Source organism: Adiantum capillus-veneris, chromosome 5 (genome assembly GCF_014529385.1).
Source record: "Adiantum capillus-veneris isolate H3 chromosome 5, ASM1452938v2, whole genome shotgun sequence".
NCBI classification, from domain to species: Eukaryota; Viridiplantae; Streptophyta; class Polypodiopsida; order Polypodiales; family Pteridaceae; genus Adiantum; species Adiantum capillus-veneris.
The window spans coordinates 18,299,910-18,323,395 of NC_140935.1; the positions used below are offsets into that span (position 1 = coordinate 18,299,910).

Consider the following 23,486-nt stretch of genomic DNA (forward strand, 5'->3'; position numbering starts at 1 on the left):
CTGCAGTCTGCTAGCGCCAAGTGTGGGATCTGAAAACGTTGGCTAATGTGAGAAGTCCAAAAACGCGAGGTTTGTCTTGTGGCTGAAAACGCTCAGCCTCCTCCTGATCTTGCTGAGAAGGTGCACTACAAGTTGTTGGAACTTCTTTTGCCTCTTCTGCCAGAAAGTGCTAGCGCTAGGTTTTATTTATACACTTAGCAAATTTGCCCTACCCAGTGATCCAACAAAAGTCACTTATTAACTAGTAAGTGAGAAATGAGTAAATTGGGAAAATGAGTTCTATGCACTGTAAATGCTCATGATGGGTACTGAATGTCATGCTGATGATCATGCTGTGTGCAACCAGAGGAGATGCAACTACTCTTAAGTGCCTAGATATGCACGGCATGCTCACAGGCTCACAAAGGTGCCAAAACAATTCCTAAGGTGACTTGAACCCTGGACCTGAGATAGCTTGTCCATATGCACATAGGGTTAGATGTGGCCGTGACACTACTGTTGACGTTGCATCTCTATCAGTTGATACTACGTAGGCCGAGGTGGCCCATATTCGTGATCTGCTAATCCAAATAATTTTCCGTACCACCTCCCATTTCAGAAGTATCAAGAGGGTTCATCTAATTCTTGCGGGATTCGTCGTTTGAATCCATGCGTGTCACGGTAAGAGGATCGGATTTCCCGGTAGAAGAGAAATTGGCCGTGCATAGATACCACTGTCATAGGCTTAGGGACCATAAGTAGGAAATCGGGCACGACACAGGAGAGACTCACTTAAAATACTTTACAACTTTAAAACCTGAGTCGACACGACCTGACGTAGTTGCGTGCCCAGAGGTATTGGTTTCAAAACCAGGTGCCTCTTTCGGTATTTCTTTATTATATTAATGCTTGAGCAAAGTACAACACTTGAGGGGTTCTCTGCTCTCAGACTCTGCGTCCAGATGCTCTGCAGAGTGAGGCCCCTTGGGTCCTTTTTATTCTTACAAGGGATGCCAAAAGTAGAGCCCCAAAAGCAGTTAAACTTAAAAGCAATTGGTTCCTAAAGCAATGATTCCAAAAGCAGTTTGTTCCAAAAGCAACTAGCTTCAAAAGCTTCCAGGAAAAGCAACTTGCGCAAAAAGCGGAATTCCGTACAGTTTTGCCACGTCGGCACGGTGTCAGTGCGTTTTACGGAGGTCTATACTACCACGTAAGCAGCCTATCAGCGCGATATGCGGACGTCGATAATGCCAGCTTGTCAACGAATTTCACGGGTAGTCCGTACAGTGTGTGTGTGTCTCTCCGGGGCAGTATAGCCACGTCATCATTTTGGGACAAAGTATTGTAGAGTTAAGGTAGATAGGTTAGTGTGCCATTCATGGCATAAGAATTCTTGGAGAGGCTAGTGTAGAGCTATTGGACAATGCAATATAGACTATACTTGCAAATGATAAAGCTTAATAATATTCAGCAGAACCTGCCTCTATATAGGCTTTTACAAATAGGCAACCTTTTGACACATGAGCACAAAAGGTGGCTGCCAATGCACAACACAAGTGGCTTTCTCTTTACAAAGGTTGCAAGAGGCTTTTAACATGACTTGACACAAGGCTTTTCTAGGTGGAAGAGACTGTTCACATAAGAGATGCAACAAAACCTCGCATCCCAACAGTCCTCCCCTATGTGGGTTTTGGTTGCATATCACTCACACAATCCTCCCCTCAAAACACACTAGGGTGAGGCACACGATTCGCAAGCCTCCCCTTGAGCACAAAGTTGCCTCCCCTAGACACAAAGGGTGTAGGCACACAAAACATCAGGGTGTAGGCACACAGAAGCCTCCCTGGCACAAAGAGGGTAAGATAGACAAGAGAGATAATGCTCACAACACATCATCATAAACCAAGCCAATATTGTTGTCGTTATCTTCGTCAAAATCTTAAGGGGTGGCAAGGTTGGTTTTTGCTTTTGGTTTATCCTTGAAATGCTCTTTGTAATTGGTAACCTGTGAAGATTTATCTTTGAGTCTGCAATATTTTGTAGCATGGTTGTTTTTGCCACAAATGCGACAAGGGTTGATTTCATAGCAATCCTTTGAAAGGTGATTTGTTCTGCCACAGTGTGTGCACTTTAAGTTGCTTTTGTGATTGTGGTTGTAGCGGTTGGATGAGACCACATAAGCACCACTTGATTGTTGTTGGCTGCCTTTGAGTTTCTTTTCATGCTCTTGAAGAGAGTTTAGTACATCTTCAATTTTAGGGATTGGGTCTTTCTCTTTAAGCAGTGTTACAATTTGGCCAAAATCTGCATCTGGTACTACTTTGAGAAGCACAACAATTTGGTCTTCATTATCTACATGGCATTTTATATATGTCAATTGTGTGCAAATACTTTTGAGCCTATTGACTAGGGATAACACATCTTCTTCAGGCTCCATAAGCAATCCATAAAGTTGCATTTTTAATGCAATTTTGGAAGCACCAAAATGTTGTTCTAAAGTTATCCATGCGTCGTGTGCAGTGGTGCAATCATCTAAATAATGCACAAAGTTGTCGTCAAGCGATGTGAGTAAAATGCCAAGAGCTTGCTCATCTTTAGCCGCAAACTGTGCTAAGCTCTGTCGCGTTTCTATTCTGTCATCATCATTTGGTGGCTTAATGACGGACCGTAACTGCTTTTGCATTAAGTACCCCTTGGTTTTTGCCTGCCACGTGTGGAAGCTATGACCGTTGAATTTGTCAATGTTTTTATCTCCTCCCATGATGGTGCTCTGTCGTGTGCGGTGAGAGGAAGGTCTTACCCGGGTGAGTGGGCAGTGTTTAGTCCTCGTGAGCACTTGCTTTCAAAGATTTCTACAAATTATTTGTGAAGTCACTCTCCAATATGGAGCACCTCTTCACCAAAAATAAATTTGAAGCGCGAAAAAAAATCCTTTGGAATGCTTAATGGGGAGCCTTTGAATGCTTGTTGAAGCTCAATGATGCTTTGAAGATGTGTAGCTTATGCGGCAGCAAAGAAAACGAATCTTGGCCAAGTCGTGGGACGATGCTTTGAAGATGTGTAGCTTATGCGGCAGCAAAGAAAACGAATCTTGGCCAAGTCGTGGGACGATTCGTAGGTTGGGATGAGAGCTTCAAAATCTCCAAGCAGTTTCCAAGCTAGGTGAAAAAAAACCCCTATTAGAGTGCTTTGCTTTGTTGGGCCTTTTGCGTGTGATGAGCCTCTTAAGAAGGTAAGGCTTGTCGAATAAGCTCTGCAATCGACAAGTGCAGTAAATTAAAGAGCATTGAGGAGCTCGACACCAAGCCAAGGAAAGAAAATTAAATAGCTTGTTAGCAGTGGGAATTCGAAAGCTAACAGGAAGAGCCTTGCAAGGCGAAGCGATGGGCGACTGCAGGAAATGAAGCAAGGTGGGCTATGAGCAGGGGCCGAAAGCTGGCTTATTGTTGATTCAAAGAGAGGATTTCAAGATGTTGGGTCTGACTGCAGAGTAGTTGAAGCAGAGGGCGAGGCCTAGTTCAGGACTTGAGCAAGTGGCGGTGATGGGGTGTTGTTTTGAAGCAGGTGATTGCGACAATGAGGAGAGCATATGGAGTAGATGAAGAAGCCTAGGAGCTTATGGAGCTATGGCGGGCTTCACTAGGGTGTCGACAAAGCTGCAACAAGACAAATTACGCCTTCTTTTTTACTTTTCAAATCCGCCAATGGGCGGTCTCCTATTGTATGGACTTCCTCAACTTGACTTTCTTGTCCCTATTTGGGGTTTTCTCACCTTGAAGGGCCCACAAAATAGTGGTGTTGTGAAAAAGGATAGTGTGCTTTAAAGATGCAAAAGGGCCACACACACACACACAAAAGTCTTGAACTACAAAAACCACACAGAAAAATGTACCAAGTTACCCGTGCGAGATCCGATTGGGACAAGCAAATAGTCGTTGAAAATCTCTCGCCGTTACCTTCTTCCACACACAAGTAATGCTACTAATTAATGCTATAATGGCGTGATTAGTTAAGCCTAGGTGTGAAACTGTTAGCTCTGATACCAGTTGTAGGGTTAAGGCGGATAGGTTAGTGTGCCATTCATGGCATAAGAATGCTTGGAGAGGTTATTGTAGAGCTATTGGACAATACAATATAGACTATACTTGCAAATGATAAAGCTTAATATTATTCAGCAGAACCTGCCTCTATATAGGCTTTTACAAATAGGCAGCCTTTTGACACATGAGCACAAAAGGTGGCTGCCAATGCACAATACAAGTGGCTTTCTCTTTACAAAGGTTGCAAGAGGCTTTTCACATGGCTTGACACATAAGGCTTTTCCAGGTGGAAGAGACTGTTCACATAAGAGATGCAACAAAACCTCGCATCCTAACAAGTATCGCAAGATCCTCTCCTTGGAGGCGTGCGAGGGCCAACGCCTCCCAAAAGGTAAAGATGTTGTGAAGGACACTACGCTCCTTGACAAAACCTATCTGAGTCTCATGTATAATGCTCTTAAGTAGTGGCTAAAATGTTAAACTCAGAGCCTTTGCTAAGATTTTGTAGGCTGAGTTGAGAATAGTGATGGGTCACCACTACGGAATCTCATCCAGTGAGCCCCCCTCCTTGGGAATAAGGTAAATCAGACCCTCACTCATGCTGTCTGGCATCTTTCTAGTGTGCAAGATGTGCTGATAGGTGCTACATAGATCCGAGCCGAGCAGCTCCTAGTACTCCTAGAAAAAACTGGGTGTCAGACCATCCTTCCCTGTGTAGCCACCTCGGGGAAGTGCCCTGAGGGCCTTATGGAGCTCCTCTAGCTCAAGAGGCATCTCTAGTATCTGATGCATCTCCTCAGTAACTAGGTAAGGCATCTGCACCCAAACATGCTCTCTGCATGCTCTGTGATGCTCTGATTTAGGCTCAGTTGAAAGCAACTCATGGTAAAAGTTAGTAGCAACCGCACACATATCCTCTTGCGCTGAAGCAGCTGACCCATCAGGTCTTCTCAACTGGATAACATTAGTGCACGCATGGCGAGGCTCCACAGTCTCAAAGAACTCACTAGTAACTTTGCCACCCGCCTGGGTCCATTGAGATACTTATCGATGAAAGGAAAACTCATGGCACCGCTCCTCAATGGTGGTTAGCTCGTGCCGAGCCTGTTGCATCTGCTCCTCTAACCAAGGACCTTCAGGGTGGCGCTCTTGAATCCGATGTAGGGAAGCAATGCCTCGTCTGAGCCGTTTCTCTTCCTCAGCCGCAGCCAAGCGAGCTACAGACTCCTGAAGGAAGAAGCGTCTAAGGTCAGCAAGTCCAGTGGACACTCTGCTAGCAGGGGTACCCTGAGTGCTCAAGCTCTCTGTCCAAAGTGCTGCCACCCGCTCTCTGAGCTCTGAATCCAGCAAAATCCTCTCGGGGATGCGCAACATCACACTCCCACTCCTCTGGTAAGGTGCAACGGAAGTGAATGTTGAACTTTGCTCAAGATGAGTGCTCCGAAATGTGCTCAAGGGTTCCTTTTACTTACGGAAGGGAGAGCCTTCCGTTCCTTTAGTGAGAGTGCAAATGATCACGAACAAAGTGAATGACATTGTGAATAAAGGTGCTGAGACTGAGAGATAGAGAAGAGAATACGACACCAGAGGTCTATGCTATTGATTGCACAATCCTCGTACAATGGTCTAAATGCAATGGAATTGCCGATGACGATGATGACGACGAGACGGCTAAAAACTGAAAACGCTAGGGCTGGAATCTGCAAATCTTGTATCTGGTGAATTCTGATTCTATGTCGGTGACGACGAGGCGATGACGATGCGCTGAAAACGCAGATACTGAAATCTGCAAATAGCGGCTGAAACTGCAAACGCTGGCTGATCTGACTGTGCGGCGAGGATCTACTACGCGGGAAGGTGAGGTCTGCAAGGTTTGGGACTTGATCTGCAGTGTCTAAGTGCTTAAAACTGAAAAGGCTGATGCTATGTGCTGATCTGTCGTCGGGAATCTGCAAGATGCAAAAACGCTAGGCCTGATCTGTTGCAAAAACGCCAGGCTAGTGGTGTGGTCTGCTAATGCCAAGGCTGATCTGCAAACGGCAAAACATGAGGGCTGATATGCTGAAAAACGCTAGGCTGGTCCTGAGCCGAAACGCTGGTCTTGATATGTAGCCTGTTGTTGGCTGGAAACCCTGGCCTTTTGCTGGTCTTGCTGAGAAGGTGCCTGTGAGGTTTGCCCTACCCAGGTTCCCAACAAAGTCACTTAATAATAATAAGTGAAAAATGGCTAAAATAGGGAAAATAGGTTCTGTGCATTGTAAAATGCTCCTGATGGCTACCGACTGTAATGCTGATGATCATGCTGTGTGCAACCTAAGGATATGCAACTACTCTAAGTGCCTGGACATGCACGGCCTGCGCACAGGCTCACAAAGGTGCCAGAACACTTCCTAAGCTGAACTGAACCCTAGACATGAAATAGCTTATCCTCAAGGTCATACATAACCGCTCCCAAGCTGCCAACTCAGTCCCATGTAGAATAGCATGACTGCCTCCAATCCTATTTGAGGGGTCCTCCAACATGTTAAAGTCTCCCCTAACACCATTGCTCTGCATGCAGCAAAGACTCTACAATATGTGACCAAAATTCAGCTCGTGCACTTGCCACATTGGGCGCATAGATGTTCAGGAAGCCCATGAGGGAACCATGAACCTGCATAGTAATCCACTGGGCCCTGCCCGGTACAATAATACCTCTGTCCACAATGGCCTGTTGCCATGAGTCCTCAATGGTCATACATACCCTCCTTGAATGTCTCCAAGGCCCAGGCCCAAAAGCTGTTGACCAAAAAGTCTCATAGCGGTCACGCCACATTGCCGAATGCGGCTCTCACAAAGATTCTCTTGAAGCATAAGAATATTAGTCATACCACCCACAAGGCATCTCTGAAGCTCCTGACGCAAGCGGCCCCTTTGATGCTAAAAATGGGTCCCACCTAAACCTTGTACAATCCATGAGACAATTCTCATGGAATTAGTGAGAGAAGACCGATGTTGCAACAACCACCAATCTCGCTATCTTGGAGGCCGGCTTGGATGGAGAGTAGTCCGCATCTGAACGACCTCTAGACAAACGCATCTGAAGTGACTGTCCCACCCAGGCCCAAGCAGAGCGTGCAGTCCATTGGGCTACATCCTCTGACCAAGAATCTTCATGTACAATTACATAGCATGGGGGGCTCTGACTGTCAGCAAATAAGTGAACCACAAGGTCTCTACATCTTGCTGCATCCGGCATCACACTAAACTTGGCTAGAGGCAAAAGTGTCTGTACCAAATCTGTCACCCCCAGGTCCCCTATGTGGTGTGAAACTCAACAGCCTGGACCTGGAGCCAATCAAGAATTGTGTGCAAGGTCCACTCTGTGGTGTGATCCTTGCCGCACAACGGAAAGGAGAAACCTACCGTTGTATCCATTGCTTGCGTGCGACGTGAACTCGAAAGCTAGCTGCCTCAAGGTCGGGAGAAGGTTCACCGAGGAAACGGGTGAAGCCGTAGTCGAAAAAATCCCATCGTCTGTCAATGTCAAAACTAGTCAGTCCATGCAGGACTTGCAAAAGGAGAGGCCTGAACTAGTGGTGATGTCCTCAAGTAGGACTGTCCCTCTTGAGCCATTTGGCTCGTGGCAAAAACACTACCAAGAGAACATCTAGCTATGGATGCGTGTCGAGTCCCTTGTGTCAGAGGAGTGTGGGATGAGTCGGGTGATGAGGCTTAGGGCCCAGTGGGGGAAAGGGGTAGAGGGAGGTCGGGGTGGAGGAGGGGGAGGTGGTGACGGAACAGAGGAGTCTGAATGCGGGGGGGGGGGGAGGGGGAGAGGTGATGGCGGCGGTGGAGCTAAAGTGGAGGGGGGCTCCTCAGAGGACTCCTGCTTGTAGGGGGTCGAAAGGGTTCCCTGTCGGAACCCAATGCGACTGAGCTGCAGGAGGTCGGCCACCAAGGGAGGCAGTGTGGCGAGCCCGTCCCTCGGCATTGGCTTGACAGCTGTTGCTAGCCATCAATTGGCTGATCATTGGCCTCTGTCAAAGTGCCAGCCCGTGTGTTCTGGGTACCTCTCTGTTGGGCATGTTCAACCTTGGGGGACTGAACATGCGCTATGGGTCGAGATTTCTTGCGAGGACAGGCCTTCACTAAGTGGCCCATCTGCCTGTAAATGAAGCACTAGTTCGGGAGTCCCGAATACTCCACCCTCTGGGGTAACCACCCACCACTCACCCTAGGGAGAAGAACCACCTTCGGGAGGGTATGAGTGTCATGAACCAAAATGCGTACTGAAGGCACACCAACAGCCTTGGCTACAGTTGAAGCTGCCGTGCGTGGGGTCTCCAAAACTGTCCTGATCTTGGAACCAATCCTGGAGAGAAGCGGTAAGCACTCCCTCCTCACACTAGGGAAACACACCAAAATGGGCAGATCTGCCTCCTCGACAAGAACATCCAAATCTGGATCAAAGAATGGCGCCACTGTCGGAAATGAGCCTTGTCTGCTTGGATGGCCAATGGGCTCATCGAAATGACCTTGGCAGCCATCTCTGGAGTCTCGAACTTGATCTGGTAGTATCCTTGGACCTTGCCTGAGAAACTGGATGTCAATGATCTTTCCAAACTTTGCTAGAAGGCGGGCCTGGAGGAGGTCGCGTACCTCACCTCAACTGGGTCGACTACCAATGATCTTGGAGATGATAGAGGTGGCTTGAAGGCGCTCCACCTCTGCTGCAAGTCTCTCTTGCTTTGCTGGCGACATAGCAAGTTGGATGGTGGGTTCGGCGGGGTTGGGCAAGGGGGATTCATCTGAGTCCCTCTGTGGCAGAGCACGAGCGTCCATCTATGTTTGCTACTTCTGGCAGGCGAGGTGCCGACTCGACCTTTACTGCCACAGTACCCATACTTAGAAGGGCAACCGAATCGACCTTTACTGCTACAGTACTCTTACTCAGAAGAGCAAGGCCGACACAGTGATTAGCAAAAGGGGTGGGGGTGGGGGAGGGGTGGGGAGGCTGTGAGTGGAGCAGAGGCTGAGGGGCATGCAGGCAACGGACGAAGCTAGTGGGGAGGGACCGGGAGGGCCGTGTGAGCAAGGAGTGGGAGGGGTTGTGGGTGGGGGGGGGGGACACAGGGAGAGGCTGGGTGCAGCGTGAGCGGGGTGCTCAGGCCGGGGCAGAGCAGCAAGCGATTCCAAACTCGTTTATGTCTAAACACTATCCATCCAAGTTCTTGTGGTAAACGTGCCTTAGACAACATTATGCTTTTGTATGACATAGACATCTTGTGGTAAACGTGCCTTAGACAACATTATGCTTTTGTATGACATAGACATCTTGCATTAAGACCGGTCCCAGACTTCTTCCACAAGCATCGCGGAAACCTCAAAAAACTTCTGCAAAGCTGGTAACTTCAACTGTGGCTATGTAGTCAACTTGTGTTTGAGTCTCTCAAAATCCGTAATTTGTGAAGGTCCCCAAGTGAATTGCACCCCATTCTTAGTCAGGGTATGCAAGGGCAAAGCAATCTTGGCAAATTGTTGAATGAAGTTATGAATTGTTGGTAGTAAGAGCATAATCCCTAAAACTCCTTTGCATCATCTAAATTTTTGAGAGGCAGCTAATCTTGAGTTGTAGCCACTTTCGCTGGATCCATGCTAACATCCTTTGGTAAGACAACGTTTCTCAAAAAGTGTATCCCCAAAAGAAAGAACTCACTCTTCTTCCCGTTTATGAACAATGTGTGTCTTGAAACACTTTCAACAAATGCTATATATATAGTGTCTCGGATTTGGAGAAAATAGTGATGTCATTGAAGAAATTGGCGATACTCTCTAAAGTTTTGATCCATAATCCTCTTGAGCATTGCAGGAGCATTCGTGAGTCCGAAAGGCATCACCACAAAGGGATGTCCGGAATGTGGTCTTGTATACATCTCCAAGAGCAATCCTGATTTGATGATAGCCACTTTCAAGATTGATTCTACTGAAGTAAGCAGAACCTTGTAATCTATCAAGTATATCATTGATCGTGGTATTGGAAACTTGTTCTTGATGGTAATTTTATTGAGAGCGATGTAATTGATACACATCCTCTAGGATCTGCTTTTTTTTGAACAAGCAAAACTAGAGAACAAAAAGGTGAGGTACTGTGTTGGATCAATCCTTTCTTTAAAAGGTCCTGTACTTGGCTCATGATTTATTCCTATTGAGCATGGCTCACTATGTAAGGGTGTCGATTCGGATAAGTACTGTTAGGGATCAAATCTATGGTGTGATCCTCTAGTCTTTCAGGCGGTAACTCGTCAGGCAAACCCTCTGAGAAACAATCGGCATGAGCTTGTAGAAAAATTTGCTGTTCAGATTCTAAATTGGAATCTTTACTAGCATCCATATTATTGAGAATGATCAAGTAAACAAAAAGACTCGATTTCATTACTTTAGAAATGGGGTACTGGGTCGCCTTTCAGCTTTACGACTATCACCACTTCTCGACCCTTGCTATTCTTCAACGGAATCTTCTTATCCCCATAATCCATGACAAGGCTATTCCGGGCGTGCCAAGGCATCCCCAACAAAACATCACATCCTTCGAAAGGCATGGTGTTAAAGTCCTCGTCCCCTATGTAACTTTGACAATGCAGCCTCAGCTTGCTAAAGACAGGCCTTACGACGACTTCATGCCTTGGTGCCGCTAATACCACATCCATCTGTGGCTCCATGTTTTCAAGCTTGATTCCTGAACGAGCCGCCATCTCTGGCGAGATATAGTTGGCCTTGGCTCCACTCTCAAAGAAAATGAGCGCTTCTTGGTCTTGTTCTTTGCCCCTCGTCGTGTAGAGCTCAGCGTTGGGATCATTGTGACCTTAAAGTATCCCCATGAAATCTGGGACGAGTCCAGCCTCTTTTTTCCCTTTCTTGGCCCGCTCCTCTGCCACTTTCGATGTTTCTAGTTTTTCTTCATGCTTCTCCACCTTAGGACATTATGCTAAGATATGTTCTATCTCTCCATACCTGAAGCTCTTTCCTTGCTTGTAATATTTTGCCTTCTGCTTGGCAGACATTTGAGAGATGGTAGTTTCTTCTTTTGCACCAACTTCTTGGATTTCTATTTGTCCTTCGATGCTTCTTTCTCTACGGTCTGTGGACTGGCTTATCCATAGCGCAAGACAATGCAAAAGACTGTCCATAGCGTGTTCCATGAGGTGTTGTACACTTGATGACCTCTGCTTGATGTAGTATCTCTGGATCTCTTTTGGTAGACTGCAACATCGTTCCAGTACTCTTTCAAAGCCCTCAAAACATCGGGTTCAAATTGGGTGTCAGCCAAATAGACGACAACAGCTTCTTGAACTTTACCCAATTTGCAGGCGCTTTACCATGGAGTAAAATCATAGACCACCAAGTTTGTGCATTCCGTTTTAGGTGGGATGCAACCTTTCAAACCATTGAGGCTTCAGTGAAGTTGCCTCTGAAGAAAGCTGTGTTAGAGTGCTGTATGAATGACAAAGCTTGATGGGTATCCTTGTGGGCAAAAAAAGTGTGGAGCTTGATACTTCGGCCCCCGTTCTTGAATTCCCTTCGTTTTTGATGTTTCCGCTTCTTGAACTCCTGTCGGTCCTCCTCGCTTGAGGAGGGAGACGAAGAAGAATAAGCGCTAGAGTCATCTTTGAAGTGAACAGATCGGCGGTTTTTCTTCCTAGACCCCTTCCCTTCTCTGCAAGTTCCTTAAAAGTAGATTGTCGGCCCAAATAGCCGAGGAAAGACTCTGACTTTTGTCCCTTCCATAAGTGTTTCCGATGCTTCAATTATTAATTGATTTTCCGCTCCATAGCAGATTCAACGTCCTCTTCTGTCAAAAGAGCGCTTCTTATCAGTCTTCAGCTTTGCTTTGATTTTTTGATTTAAGGGGCAGATTGGTGGCCTTCTGCCACATATCATAGAACTCTAGGATTGGTTGGCTCTTCAGAAACTTTGCATAGTTCAGATCCTTAGCAAATTTCATCAACCGCTTGGTCACTTGCAATTACTGGCGAACATCTGTAGATTGTTGATCCTCATTGAGAGTTTCGTTGAGTAAGTCATCGAACTCCCCATTGGTTGATTTGTTGTTGTAAATCTCCATTACCATTGGAGTCATCTTCTTGCAAAAGTTTAAGCCAGACATGCTCCGTTGTTGATTAGATTCTTTGTCAGAATCCAGGGCTTGCTGGAAAAAGTCGGCCGGATCCAAGGGTTGTAGAAGAATTGACTGAATCTCTGGTACCACTGTAACCGGCTTGGCACTTTGTAAAGGATTTGTGATCTAGCTGTTTACTTTGTTTCAATCATTTTGGGAGAGTCTCCCCTCTGTGTATAGTCTCTCTTGTGGTTAGGGGTTCATGTAGCCTGCTGGGTAGATTTGCAACTGATAGAGGATCCTTTTTGCACCAAAATACCCTGGTTTCCTTGTGTCTAGCAAATAGGACATTCCTAATTGTAAAATCTTCTTTAGATGTTGGTTTCTTCCTATACATTTTTGGTCACAACATTTGGTAACAATGTGGATATTTGCAGGTTGAGATCATCGTTACTCTTCTACAAGTGCCTTGGAGATGCCCTGCAAATTGCTGGGCGTGCTGATATGGATGTGATTAAAAGGCCTTTAGCTCAAGCCATAGGGACAGCATGTCACGGTTGGGCCATTGCCATAGTTCCTTGCTATCTTCGATGATCGCTACATAGAAAGTCGTAGTCATCTAGGTTGTGCAAGTGATGCAGTAAATGAGTGAATTTGCTGGCATATCACATAGAAAGGCATATGGCTCATCCCTCTCTAAAGATATATTGATTGTTTCATTCTTGTCCTGCAGATTGCAACCATGCATATGTTGTTTATAATACCTTCCTTGGGTGATTTTGTAATCTTTCATCATATTAAAGAATCATCTATTAAGACTTGTTTCCTCTGTCTCCTCAGAATTTCTAAGTCATCAAGTGCCTCATCACTTGATTCAGATAGACGCATAGATATCCTCATATTTTGCCAGCTTTGCACTAATCGAGAGAAAACCTTCTTGCTAGTCAAATTGATCTCAGTCAAGGTCGTGTGACATTGTATAGTAAGCCATTTCGGTCAAGCTGTAAAGCAAGAGGCTTTATAAAACTACTTTCCAAGAAAGCAATCTGCTTTGAATTTAGTTTGCAAAGAGTTGGTATAACGGTAAGGCTTTGGCCTCTCAACCTACGGGTTGTGGGTTCAAATCCCCTGTTGGGTCACGCTCTAGAGGGACACCTTGTGCTCACTTGGCGTTCATGTTGCTAAGGCTCTTGCCCTTGGACACTCAAGTGCATCCTCCTCTTGGGGTGGACTCCTCTGCATCTGTTGTTTGAAGAAGAAATAGGAGCCTCTTCTCAAACATTTGCGAAAGAATTTCATACATTTGGAGTCTACATCACATAGCGCTCTCTCTCTCTCTCTCTCTCTCTCTCTCTCTCTCTCTCTCTCTCTCTCTCTCTCTCTCTCATAGGTCACTTTGGCCTTTTGAAGACGTTAATATAACATTTCATTTCATTTCATTTCTCTCTCTTCAGGCACCCTCGCTGTCTCTTACACGGGTGGAGATCACTAGACTCATTCGTCAGGACCTGATCCAGCTCGACACTAGGAGGACATGGATAGAGCCGCCTCAGGAGTTGAGCACGAAGATGGCTTTCTATAGAGAGCATCTTCTCCACCTCACAGGAGATGGGTTTGTGATTCGACCCAGCTACATGGACACACATATGTCTCATGGTTTGCGTTGTGCCATTGGTCAGATACGCACATCCTCACATCAGCTCGAGATTGAGACTGGTAGATTCAGAGGGATACCAGCAGACAGTAGGATATGCCGATTATGCCAGAGAGAGCCAGAGACAGAGTTGCACTACATATGTCATTGCACAGTGTTCTATGAGATACGGGGGCGTTTCCACTGCTTATTCAGAGAGGGTTTTGGTCCTCTATCTAGGGTCATGAGTTATGAGGATCAGAGATGTCTTGGACTATATCTACTTGAGTTACACAGGTATAGAGACACTTTACTGGGGAGAGCTAGAGAGAGGCAGTCCCAGAGACACATTACGGATTTCTTTTCACTAGATATGGGACAGCCAGAGGAGCAGCCACCACTGCAGAGCTCGTCCCACACTCATTCGACCACTACTGGCACTCTCATCGACCGAGCATTGGAGCTACAGAGATACAGACGACCGCGACTGAGGAGAGGAGCTACACAGCATCGACGGAGACTACAACAGAAGATTCGAGCCATACTCTCTCGACATCCAGAGTGCAGATGAGGATGGATCCTCACCATTTCTTCCATCTTTGTTTCACACACTGTTACATCCAGTTTACCGGGTACCTATTGTATCAGCTGCTACACCCACGTAGTTTTAGATTGTAGTAGTAGTAGTAGTATTTTGTTCCACTTCTAGTTCTTTTGTACCCAGACATGGTATTAGATTCACTATTTTGTAACTGATTGGTCTCATAGGTCATTTTGGCCTTTTGAAGACGTTAATATAACATTTCATTTCTCTCGTCTAAATTCTACTTGTGGTTGTCGTCGTAATCTAGTAACCTCTATGGGCTTTACCTTACGAGCTTGGTATTAAGAAGTACATCATGGATAAATCAAATGCATTTGTGAATTGACAAAAGGCACTATTTTCTGTTATAGACGCCTTGCTTAAGCTCTAGCTGTACGAGTGCCGCACCTCCCTATTCCACTGTTTGAGAACATAAAGAGCTCAAACCTTCCATACTTGAAACAGCAAAGGTAGAGGGTGATGGGGATGACCTCTGCAGGACGACACACTATAAAGGTACGATCCACGGATTCTGTTTGTTTTTTTTTTCTGCTTGTTTCTCTCTCTCTCTCTCTCTCTCTCTCTCTCTCTCTCTCTCTCTCTCTCAACACACATGTGCGTGCATGCACACACATGTACACACTGTTCTCTCTGTTTGTGTGACTGTTAGAGTCACTGGTTTCATGCTCACAGAGCAGCTCCAAATCCCTGGACAAAATTGCGAGAGAAGCAATATTGGTCAGACAAGTCAAACATGGAGAGAAAGAGAAGGATAAGGACTCTAAAGTAATTCTTCTTTCTTTTATGGCCTCGCTAAAAGCCTGTGCTAAGAAGAAGGATCTGTACCTAGGCAGTAGGATACATGCTGATATCTGCGATAGTGGGTTACTCCAGAAGGACAAGTACTTGGGGAACATGCTGGTCAGTATGTATGCCAAGTGTGGGGCACTCATCAGAGCGCAAAATGTCATTGACGAGCTTCCTGTCCGTGATGTCGTCTCTTGGACTGCACTTATCGCAGGGTATGTCCAACATGGGCAGGGTAAAGAAGCTCTAGGTTGTTTTCGTCGGATGCAAAGGGAGGGTCTCTCTCCAAATGCGATCACCTATTCTTGCATTTTGAAGGCATGTAGCATCATGCAGGATGTTGGCATGGGCAAACAAATTCATGATGAGATTGTTAGTCAGCGGCTCTTGAAAAATGATATTGTGCTTGGCAATGCTTTGGTTGATATGTATGCCAAGTGTGGTGTATTCACGAAAGCACAACAAGTTCTTGATGAGCTTTCTCTCCGGGATGTTGTCTCATGGAATGCACTTATTGCAGGGTATGTCCAACATGGGCAGGGCAAAGAAGCTCTGGGCTGTTTCCAGAGGATGCGAAGTGACGGCTTCAATCCAGATGCAATCACCTATGCTTGCATCTTGAAGGCGTGTGGCATTATGCAAGTTGCTGACATGGGAGAAAAGATTCATGATAAGATCGTCAGTCAAGGGCTCTTGAAAAACAATGTCGTGCTTGGCAATGCTTTGGTCGACATGTATGCTAAGTGTGGTGAATTCATGAAAGCACGCCAAGTTTTTGATGAGCTTCCTGTTCGAAATGTCGTCTCTTGGAATTCACTTGTTGCAGGGTATGTCCAACATGGGCATGGCGAACAAGCTTTGAGCTGTTTTCAAAGGATGCGAAGTGAGGGCATCTCTCCAGAGGCAATCACCTATGCGTGCATCTTGAAGGCATGCGGCATTACGCAAGAGGTTGGCATGGGGAAACAAATTCATGATGAGATTGTTAGTCAAGGGCTCTTGAAAAAAGATGTTGTGCTTTGCAGCGCATTGGTCGACATGTATGCCAAGTGTGGTCTATTAACGAAAGCACAACAAGTTCTTGATGAGCTTCCTGTCCGGGATGTCATCTCTTGGACATCCCTTATTGCAGGATATGTCCAACATGGGCATGGCAAACAAGCTCTGAGCTGTTTTCGGAGGATGCGAAGCGATGGCTTCTCTCCAGATGCGATTACCTATGCTTGCATCTTGAAGGCATGTGGCACTATGCAAGAGGTTGGGATGGGCAAACAAATTCATGATGAGATTGTTAGTCAAGGGCTCTTGGAAAAAGAGGTCACACTTGGCAATGCCTTGGTCGACATGTATGCCAAATGTGGGGTATTCACAAAAGCAGCACAAGTTCTTGATGAGCTTTGTGTCCGGGATGTTGTCTCTTGGAATGCTCTCATTGCAGGGTATGTCCAACATGAGCAGGGCAAAGCAGCTCTTAGCTGTTTTCATCGGATGCGAAGTAAAGGCTTCTCTCCAGATGAGATCACCTATGCTTGCATCTTGAAAGCATGTGGCATTATGCAAGAGGTTGGTATAGGGAAACAAATACATGATGAGATTGTTATTCAGGGGCTCTTAGAAAAACACGTCATGCTTCGCAGTGCTTTGGTCGATATGTATGCCAAATGTGGTGTGCTTTTGAAAGCACAGAAGGTTTTGGATGAGCTTCCTGTCCGGGATGTGGTCTCTTGGGATGCATTGATTGCAGGATATGCCCAACAGGGACAGGACCAGGAAGCACTGGGCTGTTTTGAGAAAATGCGGGGTGAGGGTTTCTCTCCAAATGTAATCTCTTGGACTGCCCTTATAGGAGGATATGCCCAGCAAGGGCTGGCCAAGGAGGCTCTGCACTGTTTTCGCTGGATGCTACTGGAGGGCATCTCCCCAGATGCAGTCACTTTTGTTAATGTTCTCAATGCATGCAGTCACTCAGGTCTAGTGGAGGAGGGCCAAATGCATTTTGATAACATGAGGGAAAAATATGGCATTGCGCCGCACATAGAGCATTACACTTGCATGGTTGATCTTTATGGACGTGCAAGGCTTTTTGACAAAGCTATGGGAGTAATTCTGTTGATGCCATCGTCTGATGATCCCCCAGTTTGGCTCGCTCTTCTAGGTGCTTGTCAAAAATGGGGAAATGTGAAACTTGGAAGGTTCGCCTTTGAGTGTGTAGTACGACTAGATAGATGTAATGCTGCTGCATATGCCTTAATGAGTAATATTTATGCAGCCGCTGGGATGAAAGACGAGGCACAAAACATTGCTCGCATGAGAATGAAAAATGTCTCTTGGAAGCAATCAGCCATGGTGGTCACATGCAGGGCTTCTGTTCGGTGAGGTGAGGATTCAAAGAGCCTGAACAACCACCTAGTCTTGCACACATGCAATGGCAACGGCAGTCTGGCAGGTCAAAAAGCTGTGACTTCAGTTTTGTGCAGGCCTTGCAGCATTCTTTGTGCCACAGTAAACTGAGGAATCGAGACCTGAACAGGATGACGGGGGAGGGGGATGTTCGGGACAGTGAGAGGACATTTGAGATGAGGCCAAAACATTGGCGGGTCTTTGGCCGATCGGGGGCACGAATGAGCTGCATGTGCCCCCCAAGAACGTAGTTGTGAGTGGCCATGCTCATAAATTTGTTGTTGGGGATACCCAGCATCCACAAACCTGACAAATTTATGCGAAGCTACAAGATCTTGAACTTGGAATTGTCCCATCAAGGATGCTCTCCAGATTTGCATTGGGTCTCGTAATCTTTCTGCTACTTCTGAAAAAGATATACTTTGGCAGCCATTGCTGATGCGATCATCAATACACCCCAAGGAAAAGATATAAGGACATGGAGGTATGTGGGGACTGCCATGCTGCTACCTCACTAATATCAAAGTTAAAGAGAGTAAAATAACAATCAAAGATTCAAACCACCTTCAGGTTTTTGAAAATGGAACTGTTTTTGTGGTGCCTATCAGGAATGGAAGTTATGGGAAAGTGAGTATGATTTTCCTTTCTGAAAGGAATGTTTGTTCTTACGGATATGATCGCTAGGTTACGATTCATCTTCTTCTATACTTGTGGTCTTGCCAGGGGGATGCCAAGCTTTTGGTTGAAATGGAACTCTCATAAAAATATTATGTTGATGACTTCATGTTTTGAAAGTTGTAAAAGCAGGTAAAGTTAACTTTGTAAGTGAGAAGGCTTAATGATATCTTGAAGTGTGGTGCTTCTATGTCTGGAAACTGCCTTTCAAGTATGGTTCTCATGTGCTTGGCAATTATGAGCATATATGAGAGACAAGGACCTAGTTTGTGTTGATGTCTCTGCTCAATGAATGTTCATAACCATTGAAAGCTATGGTGGCTATCAGTGTCTTGATGGCTAGACCCTAACCTGATTTGCAGAGTGTGTTAGTATTTGTTTCATTCTTGAAAGGTAAAGTATCACCATTCAAAGCATCAAAGTAATAGTCTTCTTGTTGTTTTGCTTCAAAAGATCAAGTGTGTTTTCAGATTTTCGTCCAATGTTCACAATCATTGTAGGCTATGTTGGCTAGTTTCTTAATAGCCAGACTCTAGCCTTGATTTTAAAGCGTCATATAAGTAAGTTTGATTCAGTAGGATCTTTTCATTTTTCTTACATTCTTGAAGGTAAAGCAACACCGTTTAATGCATAAAAATAAGTGTGTTTTTAAGGAAATCCATGTGGGTTTTAATGGTTGTTGACGTGAAGAGCAAAGGAGGTTGAGGTAAACATAATGAATAATTTCTCGTGTTGAATCTCATATTAGCTTGAAAAAAAGGGCGTTCCTGAAGGGAGAGACATGATCTGAAAGGGAGAAAGCTTGATTGTATCCACAAACAGTTCGGGCTTTGTGAAAGAGAGGCTTGGCGCTCAATAGCTAGAATCCTTGATTGAGGGAGAGTATTGGACTTGAGATTGGTTATGATTAGGCGGTGATGTAACTAGTTGGAGATCTAAGGGAAGCTTGATGTCAGGTAAGATGTGAGCTTCACACAAATCACAAGCCTTGAAGGTTAACTTTGATTCAAGAATGTTCCTTTTCCCTTACTGTGTGTGTGTGTGTGTGTGTGTGTGTGTGTGTGTGTGAGAGAGAGAGAGAGAGAGAGAGAGAGAGAGAGAGAGAGACGCGTCTCAGAGAGATGAGTTGTGGTCACTCTCCAAGTCTCAGTTGTGGTGGCAAAGAACGTTGTCTCGCATTTAGACATTGGGGATTCACTTGTATGTTCTGTATGATACCACGTGAGTGTACAATAGGGGGGTTTAGCATGTGTGCATAAGCGTATAAAATAAGGGCAATCCCCCCAAAACTTGCACACACATATTGTATGTTGGGGGGTTTAGAGAACATTATAGGGCGCTATCCTTTTGTAGTCTACTGATAATTATTCTTATTCTCTCTCTCTCTCTCTCTCTCTCTCTCTCTCTTCACAATGCTTGAAAAAAACTTAGTTTAGTGTAATTACACTTACAACTATAAAACTTTACCTCTAAATTATTAATTTATTGGTGGGAAAACCTATGTATCAAAATTTATTAGAAAAATCATAAATTAGAAAAAGTCCGTTAGCTATAATTTTTGGGCTTGGACGTCCCTTGGTTGTGCTAGGGGAAATGGCATCGATAAGAGGCTGATTGATGGTGACACTTCTGCTTTTTCCCTTCCCCTTAACTTTCTTGTGTAAATGTTGCAAGTCCAAAAAAATAGTGAGGAAACTATACCAAACCAAATGCCACGTTAGTTGCACAAAAAGAAGAAAACTTATCATTGTATTCTTTGGCTTCATTTTTGGGAAACACGCCATCCACATAATCCAAGAGCCATGGATAGTCTCTCCATGTATCCTTATTGTGGATTTTGTCTATCCAATCATTTGGATAGATTCCACTCTCCTCTCTCTCAGACTCCAACTATGTGTCACTGGGATGCTCGGGGTATGGACAACACTAACCTTTCTTGAGGACGCCCAACCACCAGCTACAAATTATAATTATGATCCCATAATTCAAAACACACTATGAATCATACATCCTAATAAAAATCTATAGTTGACTACCTGTATAAAAGGCATCACACAATACATGCAAAGAGTGACTGCTCCTCTGTTTTTTGTGTGGCTCGTATGCTTGGCTTCCACCACACAAAAGCCTTGCCAAAGGGCTCTTGTCAAAAATCCTCCATTGCCTCTCCAAGAGATAGACCACAATAGTGTGCGATGCATGCATGTAGCTTCTTCACCGTGGAGTTCTCAGTCCATCTTCTCTACCAAGCTCAATGCACTCCTACACTCTAAGCATTAGTAATATTGTAATAATAAATATGATCATGTACTCTAATTGTTTTTATGCTTACCTTTTCAACCACCACCAATAAACACCCATTCTCAACCACTATTAGAATGACTTCTCTTGAGTCATAATAGATTCCTCTATCATCAAAATATCGTCCTTAAACAATACTTACTCCACAGGATTGATGCATACCCGTGCAAAAGGGGGTCATTTTGTATTCCTTCTCGCACCAACCCACAAATGAAATAAAATTTTTGAAAAAATTCCACGCCATTCACGAGATTGGCAATGACGTCTATCTCCAATCCCTTTCGCATAGAGAAGTTCTCGGTCTCTTTTACCGCCAAGTTATAGTTTGCCTTGTAATCATCTTCATTTGAAAGGTACTCTCTACTGCCCTCGGCCGATAAATTTTGCATTTTGAGCCGATACATTGCATTGAAATACTCTTATAAAAAACATGGCAAAGACAAAACAATTTTCAAGCAAAACAACATGTAGTCAGCTAATGCATGTGTATTATAAATTTACAATTACCTTCCACAATAGTTGTGCTAGCAAAGACATTGGTAGTCTAAGCCATTTTGATTGGTTCATTGTTGTGCCACAAAGCATCCTCTCAGCTTTCGCCCTATCCTCTTCATTGAATTTGTCCAACAAGGGCTATGGTTCGGCAAGTGTTAATTTTTGCAGATCATAAAGATGTCATGGACAGTGGTATGAGGCACATGGAATCGTGTCACCCTATTTTTAAATGTAGAATTTTACTAACAATTCAAAATTTAAGTGTTCCAAAAGTAATGTGAAGGAACTTACTTGTTAATCATGGTGAGCATTAATAGAAATTCTGTCATCTCCTTAGGGTCAAACTTCATAATCACGCACTCAACCTTCCGCATTGCAAATTCATCTAATTGCTTCCACAATGCCCAATATTTCCACATATGGAGCCAATGATTACCATCCCATATGATGAACATTTTTTCTCCATGCGAGAAATCTTAAAAATGACTCTATTTGGTCATCAAATGTAGCTGTCATCACTAACTCTCTCCCATTAGTGCCACGCCTATCAAATGGTATGAGATCTTGCACGAGAAAAGCTTCAGACATAATGAAACTAGCCATTGTGGGTTGGTAACCTCTTTTGTCTATAGAGGTCGGGAGTTGTGCCACACAATCATTCTTCATTCTAATGGCCGCATTGGCCACAAGACAACAAAGAGAGATTCAAGGCAACAAAATGATTGTATGGCATGACATGTGTATGAATCCAACCTGAAGAATTATGGCTATCAACCATAAATTTGAAGAGATCATTAAGAGATTCAATAGCCATGTTTTTTGCTTCCATGGATGTCAGACTACACCTTTGACAGAGGTACATGTGTAGCCATCAACACGAACTCTCTGACCGCGGATGTCATCGCAAGAGAAGAACCACTTTCTTGAGTCGTGTGAATTGGGATTTGTTCTTGGCGACCCACTCCTTTATATTGGTTTCTCCTTAGAATTGGCTTCTTTAATAATAGGGGTGCAAAAAAAAGAGCAAGAGCTCGTTGGGTGAGAGAGAAAAATATAGAAAGGGGACTTGATAGTAAGTGGAGAGATTAGAAGAGAGGAATGGAAGAAAGGGATGAAGAGAGATAAAGATAAACATAAGAGAATAGAGGTGGAAGCTCAAAAGGATAAGACGGGTCGGGTAGTCTTTTGGCTGGCTCTGAAAAATCCAAATGGCAAGGATTTTACGAGAAATGGGCGCTGCTAGATTTATGGAATGCTGATCCCTGGAGTAGCTCTCTTGGTTTGACGTACACGAGCCTCCAATATTCCAATATGACGTCTCTCTTGGACAAGTGCTACATTTCCCATCATGCGGAATGGCTTCCCCCTTGTGTGGTATTGTGTGTCAATACCTCCAAGAGTATGTCAGATCACTTTCCTCTGATGCTTCACATAGCGAGAGCTAGCAATGACACTTGCTCCCGGGAAGGGAAGAAGAATAATTTAGTCTCAAGGGATCATCTCTTTAAGGAATCTCTTTTTAGATCCCTAGCCAAGGCGTCTCTTGGCAAGCTAAGGTAGGAGGTGGAAGATGTTGAACCTTGAGCCTCGCCCTCAATGGTGTGTAGAATCTAATCAATGATAAAATGTGCAGGGCCCAAAGTGAGAAAGGCCTGGGAGGTTGCCAACAGGGAGCTAAAGGAAGAAGTGGAAGAGCTCTCCAAAAGAAAACAAGAAGGAAAAGCTCTTGAGGAAGAGCACAAAAAATGGCTTGAGGCCAAAGCGCGTCTCGCTATTTTGCAAGCTGAGGAGATCAATAAGACTTGATTGTTGGCCAGAGAGCTTTCCCTCAAAGCTGAACCTGCCAACCAGGCTCACTTCTTCAAAGCTCTCAAAGTCTGGAGAAGAAGAGACTTGATTACAACAATCACCGACAAGAGGGGAAATGAAGTAAGAGACCAGAACACTATGGCTAAACTCATGCTTGACCATCTCAATACAATCATTGGTCAGCTAGAGATCGCTACCCGGGGGATCAAAGAGGCTAGATCCCATCTACTTGGTATAGTCAAGTGTGACATAATCCCTACTGAAGCAAAAGAATTAGAGAGACCAATCTCTATCATGGACTGACTGCCTTGCAGGCAATGGGGAAGGAAAAGTCCCCTGGTGGGATGGGCTGACTGTCGAATTCTTCAAAGAATTCTGGGAGGATCTCAAAATTCCAATGTCACAACTAGCTAACATAGCTCTTTTGGAGGGGCAATTGGATGCCAGCCTTTAACACTAGACTGGTAACATGACACTTTTATGTCCTTCGACACTTTTGTGTCCTGTTAAGTGACCATTTTGCTTGAATTATTTGAAGAGTATGAAAATGAATTTTTAGGTGCTATATATCCACAAATTTTCCTTATGAGTTGAAAAAAATTTGACACATTTTTTGTAATATCGATCTCACCATTAACCTTACTCTTGCACAACATTTTTGAACCT

The 23,486-nt window shown here is 44.6% G+C and overlaps 1 protein-coding gene across 6 annotated transcripts in view; it reads left to right on the forward strand.

Annotated features, from left to right (window-relative positions):
- Positions 1–18,687, forward strand: part of LOC147456951 (pentatricopeptide repeat-containing protein At4g18520, chloroplastic-like) — a 113,974-nt gene extending 95,287 nt beyond the window's left edge. The window contains exons 2-4 of one of the 6 annotated variants that reach the window (XM_086512019.1): positions 9,871–9,989; positions 14,705–14,849; positions 15,027–18,687. In XM_086512019.1, coding sequence (XP_086368145.1) covers positions 14,814–14,849; positions 15,027–17,516 — 2,526 coding nt within the window. In that variant the 5' untranslated portion in view covers positions 9,871–9,989; positions 14,705–14,813 and the 3' untranslated portion in view covers positions 17,517–18,687. The remainder of the gene's footprint in view (positions 1–9,870; positions 9,990–14,704; positions 14,850–15,026) is intronic. The other 5 variants (XM_086512022.1, XM_086512020.1, XM_086512021.1 and 2 more) reach the window with 5 other exon arrangements.
- The last annotated feature ends 4,799 nt before the right edge of the window (positions 18,688–23,486 follow it).